The sequence below is a fragment of the Loxodonta africana genome, chromosome 11 (genome assembly GCF_030014295.1).
Source record: "Loxodonta africana isolate mLoxAfr1 chromosome 11, mLoxAfr1.hap2, whole genome shotgun sequence".
Taxonomy (NCBI): Eukaryota; Metazoa; Chordata; class Mammalia; order Proboscidea; family Elephantidae; genus Loxodonta; species Loxodonta africana.
The window spans coordinates 17,044,158-17,064,329 of NC_087352.1; the positions used below are offsets into that span (position 1 = coordinate 17,044,158).

Sequence of the window (20,172 nt, forward strand, 5' to 3'; positions counted from 1 at the left end):
ATAGGGGCCTGCTAAAGACTCCAAACAGCATCTCTATCTGCCACTGACACTTCAAGCACCATTGGATCAGCTGGATCATATGGCCCAAGTGGCTGAGTGTTTTGCACAACAGCCTGAAACTGTTGCAAAGCCTTCTCTTGTTCTGGGCCCCACTCAAAACTAGCAGCTTTTCGAGTCACTTGAGAAATAGGCCAAGTAGCACACCCAAATGACGAATATGTTGCCTCCAAAACCCAAAGAGGCCCACTAGGTGTTTTGCCTCCTTTATAGTTGTGGGAGTAGCCAGATGCAATATCTTATCCCTCACTTTAGAAGGAATATCTCGACATGCCCCACACCACTGGACCCATAGAAATTTCACTGAGGTGGAAGCTGCCTGAATTTTTGTGAGATTAATTTCCTACCTTCTAGCACACAAATGTTTTACCAATAAGTCCAGAGTCATTGACACTTCTTCCTTACTGGGTCTGATCAGCATAATGTCATCACTGTAATGGACCAGTGTGACGTCTTGTGGAAGTGAAAGGTGATCATGGTCCTTGTGGACTAAATTATGATATAGGGCTGGAGAGTTGATGTAGCCCTGAGGTAGGAAAGTGAAGGTCATATTGCTGGCCTTGCCAGCTGGAGGCAAACTGCTTCTGATGGTCCTTTAAAACCAGTATGGAGAAAAAAAGCATAAGCCAGATTGATGGGTGCATTCCAGGTACCAGGAGATGTATTAATTTGCTCAAGCAATGAAACTACATCTGGAACAGCAGCTGCAATTGGAGTCACTACCTGATTAAGTTTTCAATAATCTACTATCATTCTCCAAGATCCATCTGTTTTTTGCACAGGCCAAATAGCCAAGTTGAATGAGGATGTGGTGGGAATCACCACCCCTCTATCCTTCAAGTCTTTGATGGTGGCAGTAATCTCTGCAATCCCTCCAAGAATGCAGTATTGCTTTTGGCTTACTATTTTCCTAGGTAGGGGCAGTTCTAACGGCTTCCACTTGGCTTTTCCTACCATCACAACCCTTACTCTATTTGTCAGGGATCTAATGTAGGGGTTCTGCCAGTTGCTGAGTACATCTATTCCAATTATACATTCTGGAACTGGAGAAATCACTGCAAGATGGGTTTGGGTGTCCACTGGACCCACTGTGAGATGGACATGAGCCATGACTCCATTAATAACCTGATATCCATATGCCTCCACTCTAACCAGTGGGCAACAGTGATGTTTTGGGTCTCCTGGAATTACTGTCAGTTCAGAGCCAGTATCCAGTAATTCCCGAAAATTCTGATTATTTCCTTTTCCCCAATGAATAGTCACTCTTGTAAAAGGCTGTAGATCCCTTTGGGGAAGGCTGGAAGAAAGATTAACAGTAAAAACTTTTGGCGGTGTATTGGAGTCCTTCCTCAAGGGGACTCGGACTCTCCTTCATTCAAGGGGTTGTGGATCTTTAAACTCACTCAAATCTGGGAATTGATTGAGGGACCATGACTCTATTCTGGCATTTTGAGTTAGACTGCTGTTCACCTGACCTAGAATTTTGTATTGATCAAGTAAATATTTAGTAGATTTCCTATATATTTCACTCTTAGGGATGCCATGACAAAGTAGCCAACGCCATAAGTCCATATGAGTCAGGCTATTCTGATTACTGCTTTGACTCTGCTGTCCATTACTGTAACCACGCCCACAATTGAGTGCAGCCACTTGGCCCCTACTACCATGGGGTCCAATCAGCTTCATTGTATTTAGGGATCTTAATTCAGTTTGGGCAGTTCCCACTGCCAAATCTGATTTACATAAAATAGCAGTCAGAGCAGCCTTCAGGGATACTGGAGCTCCCTTCACAAATTTGTTCCTCACAGTCGTGGTAAAAGGTGTGTCCTTTGGGCCGTCCATGTGCGGGTTTGTGGGTCTAAACTGATAAATTCACTCTAGCATGCCAATTTCCCTAAGTCTTTGAATACTTTCTTCTAGTATACCAAGGCAGGTCTGGTACTTCAATTTGATTTAGTGTAGGTCACCTCACAAACCATGCTTCAGCAACCCAACCAAATAAACTATTAGATTCTTTTCTAACTGCTCGAGCTGAAACATTGAATGAAAAACCTGTGCTTAGTGGACCCATATCAACAAACTCAGACTGATCCATCTTTATGTTCCTTGCACCATTATCCCACACCCTTAATAGACATTCCCACACATATTCCCCAGGTTTCTGTTTGTACATATTAGAAAAGTCAAGTAATTCTTTTGGAGTGTAGTGTACCTCCTCCTGAGTCACACTTTGTACTTCACCTTTTGGGGCTCTCTGGAAATTAAGTCTAGTTACAGGTCTAGAAGCCAGAATCAGTAGTATAAAATTGTTTCCAGAACGGTCTCGTAAAGCATCTGCCTCAGGTGATGCCCCAGGCAGTGACTCAGGCAAGGGTTCTTTAGAGTCAGCTGGGCAAGGGCTAATCTCATTAGATGGGAGTGGGGGGGCTAGTGGCTTTTCTGGGCAGGGTGGTGTAGCAGACAAACATGAAGTAATCCCTTCAAATGGGAGTGGTTCTGCTGACAGGAGTGATTTAACAGAATTTAGGGGCTCAGTGTCCCCAGCTTCCTGGCTATCTGCCCATATGTCCCAATTCCAAGTTTCAGGATCTCATTTCTTCCCAGTCAATGCCCTTACTTTAACTGCAGACACCTCTCAAGGTTGGCAATTGAGCTGATGTTATAATTCAGCCACTTGTACAATAAGACTCTGGGTTTGGTTTTCAGCAATTTCAGCTCCGTTACTATAAGAAATAAGGCTTTCTTTCAAAGCACAAGTGGAAGCCTTGAGATCCTTTATGCCTTGAGCTTTGACTCTGAAGCCCTGGTTGCATCTCTTTCTTTCACCAGTTTGTCTAGCAAAAGTAGGTCCAACCAACCAGCTTCCTTCTACTTCTCATCCTGACAAAACTGTAGAAAGATATCACACATGTGTTCATGCAGAGTCTCACCTTTTGCCAATACCTGATCTACTGGTGGTGATATTTTGCATATTTATATCACCACCTCATGCCATGGATTAGCAGTGCCCTCTTTACTGCTGGAAGCAGGGTCATCAACATCTTTAAGATTAACCAGACTGGAAAACCAATTTAGAAAACTCACCCTTACGATTTTGTTTCTCAAGAACCACTCTCAGTACCAAATGTCTTAAACTGGGTTCTCTAGAGAAGCAAAACCAGTAAAGTGTATAAATATATATAAAGAGAGATTTATCTCAAGGAAATGGCTCACCCGATTGTAGAGGGTGGAAATTCCCAAGTCTGTGGATCAGGATAAAGGCTTCTCTCGATTCATGTAGCTGCAGGGCTGACGAACCCAAGATTGGCAGGTTGTAGGCCAGGGCTCCCACTCCCAAGCTGTGAAGATCAACGAATCCCAAGATCAGCAGATAAGCTGACAGCTCAAGTCCCAAGAACCGGATGTCAGACAAACAGAAGGCAGACGAAGGACCCAGGATGAGCAAAAAGCCAGAATGTCTACTTATATTTGGATGGAGGCCACACTCCTGAAGAAACTCCCTTTCAACTGCTTGGCCGCTCACAGCAGATTCACTCGAAGGAGTGATAACATACAAACACTGAGAATCATGGCCCAGCCAAGTTGACATACAATTTTTACATGAGGTTTATTAGGAAAGTAACAGGCTACAATTCAGGATCAGGAACACTCAGGATACAGTTCTTCCATCAAGACAGCATCTTCTCAGCTGTGCCCATAGGCAGGCTGCTCCCTGGCCCTTGGGCTTTAGCCTTTGGCCCCTTGGGCTGGCCTGACCTCTGCTCTGCTCAGGGAAGTGTTACAAAGCTCTTTAGCCCCACTGATGAATGCCCAGAGTCACCCCACTCTCCCAGTAAGCCTTGGCCCAAAGGTGCTCAGCTCTCTAGTTCCCTAGTGGGTCAGCAAGCCCAGCTCCACCAACAAGTGTCCAGAGGCACCCTACTCCACCAGCAAGCCTCACACATGAAGAAGCTGAAGGTGCTCAGCTCTCTCACTCTGTGGGCTGCGAAGCCCACCACAACTTCTCCTGCCAGTCTCCTGGCTCTGAAGCCTGTATTGCTCCTGTTTCTCTACTGCTGCTTCTCATTATTTCTCGCCATCTCTTGTGTTACAGCTCTCTCCCTCTGTCTCCTGGGCCTAGAAGGTTCCCAGCTCAGGGATCCCAGGTCCAAAGGATACACTCTGTTCCTGTCTCTTCTTCTTGGTTGTAGTCAGGTCCTCTCTTTCTGCCTCTGGGATGGCTTATTTTAAGCCTAGCAGGATGTCAAAACTGACCAGTCCCCTCATTAGGGTTCCATACATCTTATTTGCATGGTCCTATTTTTTTTTACCCCTGTAGGTTTCCATCCACATTATTTGCATTATTAGCAAGCTGCCCAATTCCCTTGGTGGACCACAAGCACCTTATTTGCATAGTCCCACCCAATCTGTTGGTGGAATTTACAAGACTACGCCTGGAAGGGCCATATTAAGTAATTCAGTGAACTGCAATGCCGTAACCCCAACCCTTTGTTGGTATTGTTGAATAAATACCAGTTTACCAGTTGCCATCAGGTTGATTCCGATTCATGGTAACCCCATCTGTGTCAGTGCAGAACTGTGCTCCATAGGGCTTTCAGTGACTGATTTTTTCTGAAGTAGACTGCAGGTCTTTTTTCTGAGGCACCTCTGGGTGGGTTCAAACCACCAACCTTTCAGTTAGCAACTGAGTGCTTAACCATTTCACCACCCAGGGATTCCACAGGGCTATTTAGGGGATTAAATGAGTTAATATATGCAAGGGGCTTAGAATAATAGGCGTTTGAGGTGGTGGTTATTCTTATTTGAACACCCGGTTACCAGGCTCCCTCTGGGAGAGAAGAACCCAGAAAACAAGAACACAGATCAAGGAAGAGTTTGCTGGGCTGTCTGAGTGAGTGGAAGTTGAAGGCAGGGAGACAGTGGTGAGGAGGCCCCAAAAGGTTGTGGGAAACACCCAGGCCTGCTGAACCCTGTCCCTGCTGCCTCCCACCCGGGGGTCCAGAAGGTGGGAGATAAAAGCACGGAGCGGGGTGAGCCCCATATGTTTCTTATGACCCAAACTTTGTTCCCAGTGCCCGAGACAAATAGGCATGAAATTCACATCTGGGATCCCCCTCCTGCCTAGACTCCCCCTCCTGCTGCAGGCACCGAGCCCCGTCTGTCTGTGTGCAGCCTCCCCTATATTGGAGGCTGCACAGGTGGCTCGCAGAGCTCAGAGGAGGCTCTTGACCACCTCTCGGCACTGATTGATGGCTTCCTGGAAGAGGGGACTCCTGAAGTGCATATGAATTTGAGTAGGAATTTGCCCAGCAGAGAAAGGATGTCCCAGTTAGAGGGAACGGTTCATTCAAAGACCCAGAAGCCAGAGGAACTGGTGTGGTAAGAGAGGAGAGATAAAGCTGGAAGTTAGGGGTGGCCAGCAAATGTGGGGCCTCTAAGGCCAGGCTGAGGGTCTGGGCTTTTTCCCAGGGGTGCTGGGGAGCTGTAGAGGGCTGTGAGCAAGGAGGGACAATACTGGGGACCAGAGATGGGTCAAGCCTGGGCCCTGAGGGAGGACACACGGGTACATAGTCCCTCTCCAGTGTGATCTGTGCTCTAATGGACATAGCACGGGACATTGCAAATGTCCACTGCAGGCACTAATCCAGTCTGGGGCACCAGGGAAGGCTTCCTGGAGGAGACCCCTGTCACACCCCACTGCACCAGCAGCAGGAGTGGCTCTGAGGGACACAGATTGAATTCCAAAAAAAAAAAGGGGCAGAAAAAGCTGAGTTGATTGGAAATAGCTTTTGTTAGGGAACTTAAAGGCAGAGGTCAGGTCCAGGTCAGTGACACAGCTGGGTAGAGGTCCCTGCACAATAGTAAGGGACGGGTATTTTGATCCCTAGTACTCAGGGGCAAACAGGCAAGGTAAGCGTACCAGATCATCTGTAGTGAATAATTTCACACAGTTTTCACCACATCAAAGATGTGAAATTGTTGACTACAGATTAGTAAGTAAGCATAAGTAAGCTTGTGCTTACCTTGCTACTGGGTCATCTATCCCTGTCAGGAATTGTAAATTTGAAAAAAGGCTTTGATTCGGTAGAAAGGTGCTATGTGGTTGGGAGAGAGACAGGTGCCAGCCATACCTGGAAGAAGAATCTTTGATGTGGAGAAAAAAACGTGAAATTGTTTACTATGGATGATCTGGTAAGCAAGGTAAGTACTTTGCTTACCTTGCCTATTGGATAATCCACCCTTGCTAGTGCTTACATGCAAGGATACGTGCAGGGAAGCCAGGAAAAAACATGTCTCATCTATGATGGATGTGGTTGTTTCTGTAGTTAATGGGTTCCATGGTATTTTTAATCACCTCATATGCATGCAAAAACTGGACAATGAATAATGAAGACCGAGAAAGAATTGACTCATTTGAATTATGGTGTTGGCGAAGAACGCTGAATATACCAGGAACTGCCAGAAGAACGAGCAAATCTCTCTTGGAAGAAGTACAGCCAGAATGCTCCTTAGAGAAGATGGCAAGACTTTGACTCACATACTTTGGACATGTTATCAGGAGGGACCAGTCCCTGGAAAAGGACATCATGCTTGATAAGTAGAGGATGAAAAAGAGGAAGATCCTCTACAAGATGGTTTGACACCGTGGCTGCAACAATCGGCTCAAACATAGCAACAATTGTGAGGAGAACACATGACTGGGGAGTGTTTTGTTCTGTTGTACATGGCGTTGATATGAGTCGGAACCAACTCAACAGCACCTGACAACAATGGGTTTCAACAGACCTTAGTATGAAGTCGGGTGTTTGGTGCGTTTTTTCCTGACTCAAGTCACTGCTCAGTCAGGTATTCTGGTTCTCTCCCAGAGTTCTTTTCAGGCAGGATCCATCTTGTACTGTTCAGGGCCCTCTCAACCCCTGAGTTGTACGTAGAGCTCGCTCTTCCTGCAGTGTCAGTCTGTCTCTCTCTTCTTCTGTGTATCTCTAGTTCCTTCATTTTCTCTGTCTCTGATGAGTTTCATGTCTTTCTCTTCAACCCTTCAGCCCCCGGGTCTGCTGCCATAATAAAGTACCACAAACTGGGTGGCTTAAAACAACCGAAATTTATTCTCTCCCAGTTCTTGTAAAAACTGCATAGGAGCAGGATCTGACCTCCTCTAACTTCACAAGGAGGAAGGAAAACCAAGATCAACAGCCCAAGGCTGATTCCTATAGGGCAAAAGTCAGGCATCTTTACCAATTCTGACACCAACTGCCCCTCCCACAGCACTCTCTGCTTCTCTGCTGGGTTACTTAATTCATTGCAATGGCCACATAGAACTTACAGACAATACCCATGATTATGGGGTTTATTAGGGAAGCAACAGCTACAGTTCAGGTTCAGGAACACTCAGGATACAGTTCTTCCATCAGGACAACCTCTTCTCAGCCATGTTTGCAAGCGTGCCTCTGTCAGGCCCCTCAGCCTCTGCCCTGTTCAGGTGTGTGTTACAAAGCACTTTTAGCTCCGCGAATAAGTGCCCAGAGGCACCCCACTCCACCAGTAAGCCTTGGCCCAAAGGCGCTCAGCTCTAGCTCCATGAGTTGGCAAACCTCCAAGTGCCGGGAGGCATCTCACTCCTCCAGCAAGCCTCCTATCCAAAGTCACACAGCTTTCTTGCTCTGTGGGCCAGGAAGCCCACTGCGCCATCTTCTGCCAGTCTCTCCTGTTACCATTTCTCTGCCATCTCATCTTGCAGTCTTGTGTTACAGCTCTCTCTCCATCTGAGTCCTGGAGCTTCTCAGCGTAGGGATCCCGGGTCAAAGGATGTGCTCTCCGCTCCTGGCTGTTCTTCCTTGATATTGGTGGGATCCTATCTTTCCCACTTCCGGGATGGCTCATTTCAAGCCCAGTGGATGGCAAAACTGACCAATCTCCTTGGTGGGCCATAATTACCCTATTTGCACAGACCCACCCAATCACTTGGAGTTACAAGACCATGGTGAGAAAGGTCACACAAAAGCAATCCGTCGCACCACAGTTCTGGAGGCCAGAAGTCCGAAATTAAGGTATTGGTGTGGCCATGCCCCCTCCGAAGGCTCTAGGGGAGAACTCTTTCTTTCCTCTTCCAGTTTCGGGTAGCTCCAGGAGCTCCTTGCCTCTGTCTTCCCATGGCCTTCTTCTCTCTGTCTTTTCCTCTTCTGTCTCCTTATAAAGACACATGTCATTGGATTTAGGGTTTTTTTTTAGGTAACCCAGGATAATTTTATCTCTAGATCCTTAACTTAATTACATTAGCAAAGACCCTTTTCCCAAATAAGTTACTTTCATGGACTGCGGATACATCTTTTGTGAAGGGGCCACCACTCAACACACTACACCCTGGGTGAGTCACTTCCCTCTCAGAGCCTCAGTTTCTTCATCCGTATAGTGAGGCTAATACTAACCTCCACGTCATAAAGCAGCTTTGAGGGTTGAAATGAAGGCTTAAGGAGTGTGAGGCACAGCCCCTTTATCTAGGAAGCGCTCAGTACAGGGCGACTGCCATTCGTTACTGATTTATTTCTCCATCATAGCTGAGTCTTTCTGACAGTCTTTTCCTGTCTCTTTCCCCACTTCACTGCACATGTGTCTCCAGCATGTTTTCTGCATTTCTCTCCTCTTTGCTTTTCGTCCCTGGTCCATCACTTCCTATCTGTATAGCTCTGGGCAAGTCACTTACGCCCCCTGAGCCTTGATGTCCTCAACTGTAAAGTGGGATAATAAACCCTAGGTGGCACAAACAATTAAGCACTGGACTACTAACTGAGGGGTTCAAACCCACTCAGAGGTGCCTCAGTAAGGCCTGGTGATCTGATTCTGAAAGATCACAGCCTTGAAAACCCTATGGACCAGTTTTACTCAGCATATACAGGGTTGCCATGAGTCAGAGCTGACTTGAGGGCAACTAATAAAAACACGACCACAACAATAGCCTCTACTTTTTAACGTGGCTGTGAGGATGACAGTGAGTTCATAGAAAGTTTTCAGAACCTTGCTTGGCACATAGTAGGTGCTTTATGTGCTGGCTGTTATTATTGTGCCTATTATTATTACTACTGTTCTCATTATTTTGTCATCTCTTTTCCCAGTCTCCATGGCTCCCTTTGTCTCTTCAAGTGTCTCTCGACACATTTTTGTTTCTGAACGAATGTCTAACGGATATCCAAGCCTCATGGGTCTCTAAAGCTCTCTCTCCATTGCTTTGTCTCGCTCTTCCTCTTCCCATCTGTGGCAATGTGGTGAAACGAGTTCCCTTATGCAGACTTTCGCCTTGGTTCTTTGGAAAAACAGCTTGAGAAATTTTTCCCCTAAGCCCTGAGAAGCTACCTTTGCCAGAGAGTTTTCTATCTCAGAGGGTCTGTTATTTTTGACAGGTTGATTGACATTTCCTGGGTAAGCTGTAAACAAGTTGGCTTTGATATTTTTTGTCTGGTCATGGGCTGCAGCCTGTCTTGCGATTGGTATCAATAAACTATGCAAATGAGGTGAGTTGTGGCGCAGTCCCAGCTGTTATGCAAATGAAGTGTCTGTAGCCTACCAAGAGGAGATTGGTTAGTTCGTGGCCAATTGGTGGGAGGGCCATGCCTTGAAATTGACCAAGAGCTATATATCTATGCAGCCAGCCTCACAGAAGTTTGTCAGACAGAAAAAAGCAGGAAGAGAAGCAACAGGTAAAAGCAGAAGGAAGAGAGAAGAAAGAAGATACTGAGAGAGAGGATGTAAGGAACCTCCTAAAACAACTGTAACATGGGTCATGGGTTGCAATACTGAAGATGGTGACAGGCCTGTAAGGGGCCCAGTGGCAGAGCTGGCAGTGACAGATGACAGGACCAAGAGAAGCCTGTCCTGAGGGGACTGAGAGGAAGCCTGTATGGCTTAGAGGAGCTAAGGGAGCTGTTCTTCACTGAGGAAGGGAAACTTTTGCCTACAGGCTTCCTGATTCTGATCCTGAGTTGTAGCCTATTGATTGTAATCTCAAATTGTGCCCTGTTCCTTAATAAACCACTTAACTGTAAGTATGGTCTGTGAGTTCTGTGTGGCCATGGCAATGGATTACGAACCCAGCAGAGAAGTAGAGAATGCCGTGAAAGGGACGTCTGGTGTCAGAATTGGTAAAAAGGCTGGAGAGTGGAGGTGTGTCTGACCTCTACCTCATAGGAATCAGCCTTGGGCTGATCTTGATTTGCATTATCCCTTCTGAAATTAGACAGGTACTGACAACACTATTACTACTACCAGTCCCATTTTACAGGCAGTTTTAAATTAGGCTCACAAAATCTTTAAATCTCCTCCCTTCAAGAAAGATGGAGCGTAATTTCTTCCCTTTGAGTGTGAGCTGCTTCTAATGAATACGATGTGGCAGAGGTGATGGTATGTGCCTTCCAAGACTAGGTCATAAAAGGCATTGACTTCCTCCTCTCTCTCTTTGTCTCTCTCTCTCTGGGGGAAGCCAGAGTCCATGTTGTGAGGACACTTGTCTTAGTTACCTAGTGCTGCTATAACAGAAATATCACAAGTGGATGGCTTTGAAAAAGAGAAATATTCTCCCATAGTCTAGGAGGCTAGAAGTCCAAATTCAGGGTGCCAGTTCCAGAAGAAGGCTTTCTCTCTCTGTCGACCCTGGAGGAGGTCCTTGTCATCAGTCTTCCCTGGTCAAGGATCTTCTCAGTGCAGGGACCCTGGGTCCAAGGGATGCGTTATTCTCCTGGCTCTTGTTTCTTGGTGGTATGAGGTACCTTCCCCTGTTTGCTTCTCTCTTTTACATCTCAAAAAAGACTGACTTAAGATACAACCTAATCTTGTAGATTGAGTTCAACCTCATTAACATAACTGCTTCTAATCCTACCTCAGAGGTAGGATTTACAACACATAGGAAAATCATACCATATGACAAAATAGTGGACGCTTACACAATACTGGGAATCATGGCATAGCCAAGGTGACACGTGTACTGGGGGGACACAATTCAATCCATAACAACACTCAAGCAGCAATATGGAGAGGCCTATGTGGCAAGGAACTGAGGCCTCCAGCCAACAGCCATGTGAATGAGCCATCTTGCAAATAGATTCTCCAGCCCCACTCAACTCTTCAGATAACTGTAGCCCTGACCAACAGTTTATAACTGTACCCTCATGATAAATCCCAAGTCAGAATTGCCCAACTCAGTTGCTCCCAAATTCCTGACCTTCAGAAACTCTGACATGAGGAAAGTTTGTTGTTTTAAGCCACTAAGTTTTGGGGTAATTTGTATGCGGCAATGAATAACTAATACCTACCTTTCTTTGTTGAGTGCTTTCTCTGTCTCTCTCTCTGCATCTTTGACTCTCTGGGCCTCTCAGCCTCTGGATGTCCATTTTCCTATTCTCTATCTGTGAATGCCTCTGCCTCTTTGACTCCTCTTTAGTCTCTCCCTTTATATCGGCTGGTTTCTGTTCTGGATCTCTTCCATGTGTCTGTGCCTTTCTGTTGATATGTCTTTGCGGTGCAGTGAATTACTTACTATGGCCCTTCCAGCCATAGTCTTTGTACTCCCATACAATGATTGGGTGGGGCTATGCAAATAAGGTGCTTGTGGCCCACCAAGGGGATTGGACAGCTTCCTAATAATGCAAGTAAGGTGTATGGAACCCTAATAAAGGGATTGGTTATTCTTGCCATCCCACTAGGCTTAAAATGAGCCATCTCAGAGGCAGAAAAAGGGGACCTCACTATCACCAAGAAAGAAGAGCTAGAAGTGGAGCATGTCCTTTGAAACCGGGGTCCCTGCACTGAGAACCTCCTAGACCAAGGTGACAGAGAGAGAGAGAGAGCTGTAACACTGGAGATGGCAAAAGATGGCGAGAAGCAGGGGCAGCAGAACCAGGACACTGGTAGGACATGGTGCAGTGGGCTTCCCAGCCCTTGGAGAAGGAAAGCTGAGTACTTTCAAGAAGGAGGCTTGCTGGTAGATGGGGTGCCTCTGAGCACATGGTGGAGCTAGGCTTGCTGACCCAAGCAACTAGAGAGCTGAGTGCCTTTAGGCCAAGGCTTACTGCCAGGGTGGGCGTTTACCAGTGGAGCTAAAGAGCTTTGTAACACTTGCCAGAGCAAGGCAGAGGCCAGGCAGGTACAAGGGCCCAAAAGGCGCATAACTGTGAACATGGTCTGTGAGTTCTGTGCAGCCGTTGCAATGAATAACCAAACCCAACACGGGAGTAGTGAGTGCGAGGGGAAGGACAGCTGGTGTCAGAATTAGTAAAAAGGTTGGAGAGAGGAAGTACATCTGACCTCTACTTCATAGGAATCGGCCTTGGGCTAATGCTGATAGTGATTCTCTCTCCCCCTTGTGAAGTTAGAGGTCAGATGCCCCAGCTGTGCCGCCATTTTTACACTCTTTCATGGCACGAGTTTCTCTATAGATGTGAATGTGTGCATCAAGGAGTCCCAGTGGTGTAAACAGTTATCCGCTCAGTTGCTAACTGATAAGTTGGTGGTTTGAACCCACCAGCCTCTCCCCAGGAGAAAGATGTGGTGGTCTGCTTCTGTAAAGGTTATGACCTTGGAAACCCTATGGGGAGTTGTACTCTGTCCTACAGGGTCGCTAGGAGTTGGAATCGACTCGAAGGCAATGGGATTATGTGTGTATCAAGGAGCTCTGGTGGCGCAAATGTTTAAGCGCTCAGCTGCTAACCGAAATGGTGGTTTTATCCCACCCAACGGCTCTTCAGGAGAAAGACCTGGTCACTACAAGTGAGAATCCACTGGAAGACACCTAACAACAACGACAACACGTGTGTGTCTGTCTCTGACGCTGTCTCTATGTATGTTTCCATGTCTCTGTTACTTCTCGTCTGCCTGTATTGCTAGATGAGTCTCTTTCTGAGTCTCTCTCTGTTTACGTATCTTTCTCTCCCTCCCCTTCTCGTGCCTGGCATCTTGTTCTTCCATTTCTAACCTGCTGAGTGGGTCTCTCTCTGTCTGGGGTCCCTCTGCCTCTATCTCTATATGTCTGTCTCTATGTTGTCTCTCTGTATGCGTCTGTGTCTCCTTCTCTGCCCCATCTGTATCTTTCATTCTTTCTCTGTTCCGTCTGTGTATGTTTCTCTGTTTCCATCTCCGTGTCTCTCTCTGTATCTCTCTCAATCAGTGGCTTTCCCTCTCTGTCCTTCTGGGTCTCTCTCTCCCTTCTCTAACCTACTGCCTTCCTCCGCCATGTCTCCCTGTAGCTCAGGCTCCCTTCCTTCTCCAGCCGCCACAATTCGGACCTCACCTCTAGCTCTTTCTCGCCTCCGCCTTCTTGGCTCCTCCTCCTCCCCGCCTCGCTCTCTCCCTCTCCCCAGATCTCTGCCTCCCCCTCCTGGTCAGCGGCCCTCACCGCACTCCAGGGTCCCAGGGGATGCCCTAGCCCGGTTAAGGCAGCCCCCGGCGGAGGACCCAGTGGAGCATCGCGAGGGGGCTGTATGCGGTAGGACGGGCCCAAACCTGGGTCCCCGCGAACCGGGGGACTTCGGATATGAGCCCAGCCCTGCATGCGGGGACTTCGGAGAATTATCCCAGCTCCACCTTAAGCACTCCCCCCTCCCCCCTTCTGCAGAGGATGGACTGCAAGCTCTGGGCCCCAGGTGTCCGGGCCACCCCCGCCCCACGGCCCCAGCGCGGCTGGGAGCTGGGGGCCAGCCCCCCACGACCCCTCCCATCCTGCCCCTTGTGCAGCCCCATTCCTCCAGCCCCAGGAATGTTCGGTGCTGCCAGAAGAGCCCCCACCGCCACCACCACACACACACACACACAAAATTAAATAACACCGAGAGAGAGAGAAGAGAGGGAGGGGGGAGGAGGGAGGAAAGGCCGAGAGAGAAGAGAGAGGCAGAAAAGGAGAAGAGGCAGGAGAGGAGGAGGGGAGAGAGAGGGAAGCTTGAGACTAGCAGGGAGAGGGAGAAAGGGAGGAGGTGAAGAAGGAGAGGAGAGAGGGCAGGCAGGAGCAGAGAAGGGAGAGGAAGAGGTGATGGGCAGCAGGATGGAGACATGGAGTTAGGTGGCTTGGGAGAGCTTAATGAAAAGAGAACCAGGAGGGGGGTGTGGATTTGAAACCGAGAGGTAACTCGGGGGAGAGGCAGAAGGCAGAGAGGAGTAGGCAGGCAGATCAGGAGGTGGAAGGAGGCGGGAGGGTTTGGAGGAAAGAGGAGGAGAGGAAGGAGGAGAGGCACAGAGAGAGGGGAGAGGAGTGGGTTTGGGGGGTCTTCATCCCTGGCTGCTTTGGGATTTGGGGAACTGGGACTCCCCGTGGGGAGGAGAGGAAGGTCGGAAGTCCTGGAGCGAGAGGGTCCCAGAAAGAGGGGACAGAGGAGCTGAGAGAGGAGGAGCCAGGAGATTGGGAAGGGGACCCTCGAAGGCTTTCCCGGGGATGGAGGGTGCCACTCGCCTGAGCGCCCCTCGAGCGCTGGTACTCTGGGCCGCACTCGGGGCGGCAGGTAAGGCCTGGGGGTCGGGGCAGGAGCCCCTAAGGGTGGGCTGGGGGTGGGGGTGCCAAAGAGAGGGTTCAGGCTGTTCTCTTCCCAGCTCACATCGGACCAGCACCTGACCCCGAGGACTGGTGGAGCTACAAGGATAATCTCCAGGGAAACTTCGTGCCAGGTGCAACCAGGGCGGGGACCCAGGAGTCCGGGCCCCCCGGGTGCCTCCTTCTTCAGACCCAGGAGTCTCAGTCCCCAGCACCCACGCTTCACCCAGTACCTTGGAGTCCCGGCCCTCTCCCCACCTCAGGAGTAGGGGCCCAGCCTCTGAACCCTGGGAACTCACTGTGGGATATTATACATGCGCATTTCAAGTAGCGAGTGGGAGTGAGTTAAAGGAAAGTGTGGGGGTGGAAGAGTGTGTGTGTGTGTGTGTGTGTTTGCAGGGAAGGAGGCAGGTCCTGGCTTCTGCTGGGAACCGGAGGTCCAGTGGCCCCAGTCCCCCACCTTGTCTAACCCTCTCCTGCAACTCGTTTCCCCAATACGTCATTATCCAGCTGTGGGACAAGGGAGACTGAAAGAACTACAACTCCCAAGGGGCACTGGGGCAGGCAGACAGTGGATGGGTAAGCTGGCAGCCCTGCGGACTTCTGGGAGTTGTAGTTCCTTCCCTCAATGCCATAATTTAAGCTGAAGAGAATCAAGGAGAGGATGGAGGCGTTACAGGGTTTTAGGAAACTAAGATTCTTCTAGGACCCAGGATTCTGGACCCCAGCCTCTTCTTTCTTACCTCAGACCTGGAGTCCAGATCTCCAGTCCCTCCTCTCGCCTGGGATCCAAGAGTCCAGACCACAGTCCTGTCTCACTAGATCCAAGCACTGGGACCCCACCCCTATTTCTGACTCCTCTTCCTCCCTGAACCCCTCCTCCCAGGGCCTCCCTTCTGGGGCCTGGTGAATGCAGCCTGGAGTTTGTGTGCCGTGGGCAAGCGGCAGAGCCCTGTGGATGTGGAGCTGAAGAGGGTCCTTTATGACCCCTTTCTGCCCCCCTTGAGGCTCAGCACTGGGGGAGAGAAGGTAAGAGGTTTAGAGGGAGGGATTACTGAATGAATCCTATAGGGGTGAGTGTGAGTGGGGGTTGAGGGGCAATGGCTGAGCTGGGAGGCCAGCACTGGGGAGGGGCACACAGCACTGGGGAAGAGAGAAGGCTCCCTACACTCTAAAATGAATCTTCCCTCCCTAAACATGGCTCCCCCATCTTCCATTTCTGTAGAAGCAATAGTAAAACAGACGGCTTCCCTTACCAGGCACTGTTTTAAAAGCTTGACAAAGTCTCATAATGTGCATAACTACCGTGAAAGACCTGCTATTATTATTCCTCTTTTATGGATGTAGAAATTGAAGCACAGAGAGGTTGAGTTACTTGCCTGGGGTCACCAGCTGGAGAATGCCAGTTCGGGGATTCACACCCAGGCAGTGTGTTCCTAGTGGGCCATACCCTTATCTGCTTTGCAATACCATTTCTAATAAGAGCCCACACTACCTTTCACTCAGCTTCCCCAATCAAAAGCCTCAGATCCAGTTCTGATCCCAACCTCTCTCTCCCTCCCCATTCCCAATCCATGTTCTTTCTAGTTTGCCTGCTAAATATCATTTAATTCCTTTCACTTCGCGTAGCTTCTGGTAGCTTCCTTTCTGGTCTGCCTCTTTGCCTCCTACAATCCATTCTCCCCACCACAGCCGGAGAGATGCCTAATAACCCAAATTGGATCATACCGCTCTTCTGCTCAGACTCATATTAGGATAATTAATAATAACAAAGACTTACATAGCGCCTATGAAGTGCCTGACACTATGCGAAGTGTGTTATGTATATTCAGTTATTTAAATAAAAATATGAAACTCCCATCATAGCCCACAAGGGCCTTCACCATCTGGCCCCCATTTTCATCCTCTCCTTTGCTCATCAGGCTCATGTCCCACTGGCCCCTTGGCTGTCACTAAAACAGGCCACCTCAGGGCCTTTGCACTTGTTCATTTCTCTTCCTGGAATGCCCTTCTCCCTGCTCCTTGCAACTAACCCCTGGTTATCCTTCAGGTCTGCGTTCAAATGTCACCCCCCATCTAGACCAGGTCCCCCACTGCATTTTCTCAGAGCTTCCTATTTTCCTTTGCATCATGGGCACAGGATGTAATTAATTAAGCTGCTACTCATGAGATTGAATATTTATTGTCCATCTCTTCTCCATTAAAACATAAGTTCCATGAGGCCCAGGAGTTTTGTCTACTTATTAGTTGCCCTATTCCTGGCATCCGTGGCACATAGTAGCAGCTCAGTAAATTTGTTATTGAAATGAATCCAACTGATATTGAACACCTACCATGGGCCAAAAGGAGCCCTGGTGTCAAACTGGTCAAGCTCTTGGCTGCTAACCGAAAGGTTGGCGGTTTGAACTCACCAGGTGCTTCTCAGGAGAAAGATGTGGCAGTCTGCTTCCCTAAAGATTACAGCCTTGGAAACTCTATGGGGCAGTTCTACTTTGTCCTAAGGGTCGCTATGAGTTGGCAATGGGTTTTTTGGTTACCATGGGCCAGCATAGAACTTGGCAAGTAGTTGATGCTCAAACTATGTTGGATGACTAAATGACTGTAGGAAGTGGGAAATGCTGGAGTGGAAAACGGGAGAGAAGAGATCTTTCTGTGTCCCCATAACAGCTTCTGTGTCTCCCACAGCTCCGGGGAACTCTGTACAACACGGGCCGCCACGTCTCCTTCCTGCCTGCACCCCGGCCTGTGGTCAATGTGTCTGGAGGTCCCCTCCTTTATAGCCACCGACTCAGTGAACTGCGGCTGCTTTTTGGGGCGCGGGATGGAGCTGGCTCTGAACACCAGATCAACCATCAGGGCTTCTCTGCTGAGGTGACAGCCCCAGACCTCTGACCCTTGGCCCCAGCTCTGACCTCGATCCAACTCCCCCCACTTTGCCCTCTTCCCATGCTTCACCCCACTCTCCTGCACAAACTGGTCCCCCACCCCGAGCACTGACCCTTACCCTGACCTGGAAACCCTAAGGCGCCAGAGATAGAGCCATTCTCTCCTCTCCTTCTGCTGGAGAACCCACCACTCTGTGTGTCCCCTTCCCTCAGGTGCAGCTCATCCACTTCAATCAGGAACTCTACGGGAACCTCAGTGCCGCCTCCAGAGGCCCCAATGGCCTGGCCATCCTCAGCCTCTTTGTCAATGTGAGTTAGACAAGATTCTGAGGGAGCAAGGGGCTGGTCGCCTGAGGGAGGAGGGGTTCCGGGAGTCTAGACTTCTGGGTACTGGAGGAGGAGGGGCCTAGGGGGTTAGGAGACTAGGGGGTTGGACTTTTGGACTCCTGCTCCTCCCCTTGTACCCCACACAGGTGGCCGGCAGCTCAAACCAATTCCTCAGCCGCCTTCTCAACCGCGACACCATCACTCGCATTTCCTACAAGAGTGAGTCCCTGGTGTATTGGGAAGGTTGATCACAGGAGAGAGGTCCAAGGTGGGCCCCCCTTCACTCTGGCTGATGTTCTCCCAGATGATGCCTACTTTCTTCAAGACCTGAGCCTGGAGCTCCTATTCCCTGAATCCTTCGGCTTCATTACCTATCAGGGCTCTCTCAGCACCCCGCCCTGCTCGGAGACTGTCACCTGGATTTTGATTGACAGGGCCCTCAATATCACCTCCCTTCAGGTGACCTTCTCTGCCTCTGACCCGGGGATCCCCCAGCCTTCCTCTAAACCCCTTCCTCCCGCTGACTCGGAACCAGAACGGGCAAATGGGAGGGTCCGAACAATCAGCGTAAGGGGTGCGGGGCTGAGCCCCTCCCAGGGGCGGGGCTTCCCGTGACGTCACCAGGACCGTTTCCCTAGTCACTCCCAGTTTCCCCCTTTCCACGGCAGATGCACTCCCTGAGACTCCTGAGCCAGAATCCTCCATCCCAGATCTTCCAGAGCCTCAGCGGTAACGGCCGGCCCCTGCAGCCCTTGGCCCACAGGGCCTTGAGGGGCAACAGGGACCCCCGGCACCCCGAGAGGCGCTGCCGAGGCCCCAACTACCGCCTGCATGGTATGGTCCAATCTGCACCCCCTCCACGCCTTGGTCTAACCCGCCTATGTGTTCCCTTGATGTCTCAATATGGCACAGCCCTACCCCCTTTTTCTGTGAGCGCTCATTCTCCTCCCTCTGTGTCAACTTGGTACAGTCCACCTCCCCGCCTCCTTAGACCATTGGTGGTCCATGATTTGTTTTTCCTCTTCATTGCTTTGCAACTCGGTATATAACCCGAGCTCCCTGGCTTCCGTGTAGAACAATTAACGACTGGTCCATGTTACGGTACTTCTATCCCTATAGCTTAACAACATGGTACAGACCTCCCTGTTTCCATGTGGTATAACCCGAGTTTCACTGCTCCCACATCGAGATTCAAGTTGGTACAATTCTTTGCCCTTCCTACTGCTTCCCTGTGATCTAACGGCCACTCTCTGGTTTATCAACATGGTACAGCCCAGATCCCACTCCCCCCACCAATACCTTCATGTAGTTCAGTCTAATGCTGAAGCTGGATGTCCCTATTACACCCTCCTGCTTCCTCCTTATGGTTCAGCCCAGTGGTGGTCCAGCTTCCGGAGCTTCTCAGCCTAGTACATTCCGGCTCCCCCTCGGAGCCTCCCAGTGGTAGAGCCCGGCGCGTCTTTGCCCTCACCACCTCCACTCACTCCCCTAACCAAAAAAAAAAAAAAAAACCCCAAACCCACTTCTGTCAGTCAAGTCCCATTCATAACGACCCTATAGGCCATGGTAGAACTGCCCCATAGGGTTTTCCAGGCTGTAGATTTTAAGGAAGCAGACTCACATCTTTCTCCTGCGACATTGGTGGGTTCCAACCACCGACCTTTGGGTTAGCAGCTGAGTGTTTAACCATTGCGCCACCAGGGCTCTTTTGCATGCCCCTATTGTGCCCTAAACTAACACCTCCCCCCATCGGTGTCCTGTCTTTCAGTGGATGGTGCCCCCCATGGTCGCTGAGACTCCCCATCGAGGATTCCGTCTGCCCCTCCCAAGCCTCCACTCTAGGGGAGGGGAGTCACCCCCAAAACAAAGCTATTAAAGGGACAGATACTTCCTGTTTCTCAGTGGTCTGATTCTAGGCGCGGTGGGGAAACAGTTGGGTATTAAACAACAGCAGCCTTCTTCTAGAAACCAGTCTCTCTTTTCCTAAACTCCCACTGCTCAGCATTTTGGCTTTCTATTTCCCAGAACAATCATTTGGACATGCGTCTCCTTTAAGCGGGGACATTTCACCCCTTCGCAGCACGCGCGGAGCCATGTGCTTCTCCCACCTGCCTGCCTCATTGGCCCGAACTGGGTCACGGTCCCGCCCCCAGCACACCTCCTATTGGGCAAATGTAGGTCATGGTCCCGCCTCCTTCCAAAAGGCAAGGCTACTTCACGCGCTGAGCCCCTCACGCGCCCTCCCGGGCCTTGGCCGATCTAGGGCGTCCAATTGGCTGTGTGTCTCTAGAGAGCGAGATGCGATTGGCCCGCGCTTGCACAGGGAGGGAGGCACGCGGCTGGGGTGCATGTCCAAAGAGACGGGCGGGGCTGGGCGGGCGCGTGCGGGGGCCGGGAGGA

At 49.8% G+C, this 20,172-nt stretch overlaps 1 protein-coding gene across 2 annotated transcripts; it reads left to right on the plus strand.

Annotated features, from left to right (window-relative positions):
* The first annotated feature begins 13,740 nt into the window (after positions 1-13,740).
* CA11 (carbonic anhydrase 11) lies at positions 13,741-20,131 on the plus strand. Of its 2 annotated transcripts, XM_003406829.4 has the most exons (9): positions 13,741-14,531; positions 14,620-14,694; positions 15,447-15,589; positions 17,246-17,431; positions 17,659-17,754; positions 17,919-17,991; positions 18,077-18,231; positions 18,441-18,606; positions 19,541-20,131. In XM_003406829.4, the coding sequence occupies exons 1-9, from the start codon at positions 14,465-14,467 to the stop codon at positions 19,564-19,566; spliced, it is 987 nt and encodes a 328-aa protein (XP_003406877.2). In that variant the 5' UTR covers positions 13,741-14,464; the 3' UTR covers positions 19,567-20,131. The 2 variants fall into 2 exon arrangements, with proteins under 2 accessions (XP_003406877.2, XP_023399041.2); XM_023543273.2 differs by lacking the exon at positions 19,541-20,131 and having other exon boundaries at positions 18,441-19,295.
* Positions 20,132-20,172: the final 41 nt, after the last annotated feature.

Bases quoted from the DNA above. Each gene is read 5' to 3' on its own strand.
- CA11 (XM_023543273.2), top strand. From the start codon at position 14,465: ATGGAGGGTGCCACTCGCCTGAGCGCCCCTCGAGCGCTGGTACTCTGG. The intron at 17,432-17,658 runs GTGACAGCCCCA...CCCTTCCCTCAG, and splicing joins ATCAGGGCTTCTCTGCTGAG to GTGCAGCTCATCCACTTCAA. The intron at 17,992-18,076 runs GTGAGTCCCTGG...ATGTTCTCCCAG, and splicing joins CACTCGCATTTCCTACAAGA to ATGATGCCTACTTTCTTCAA.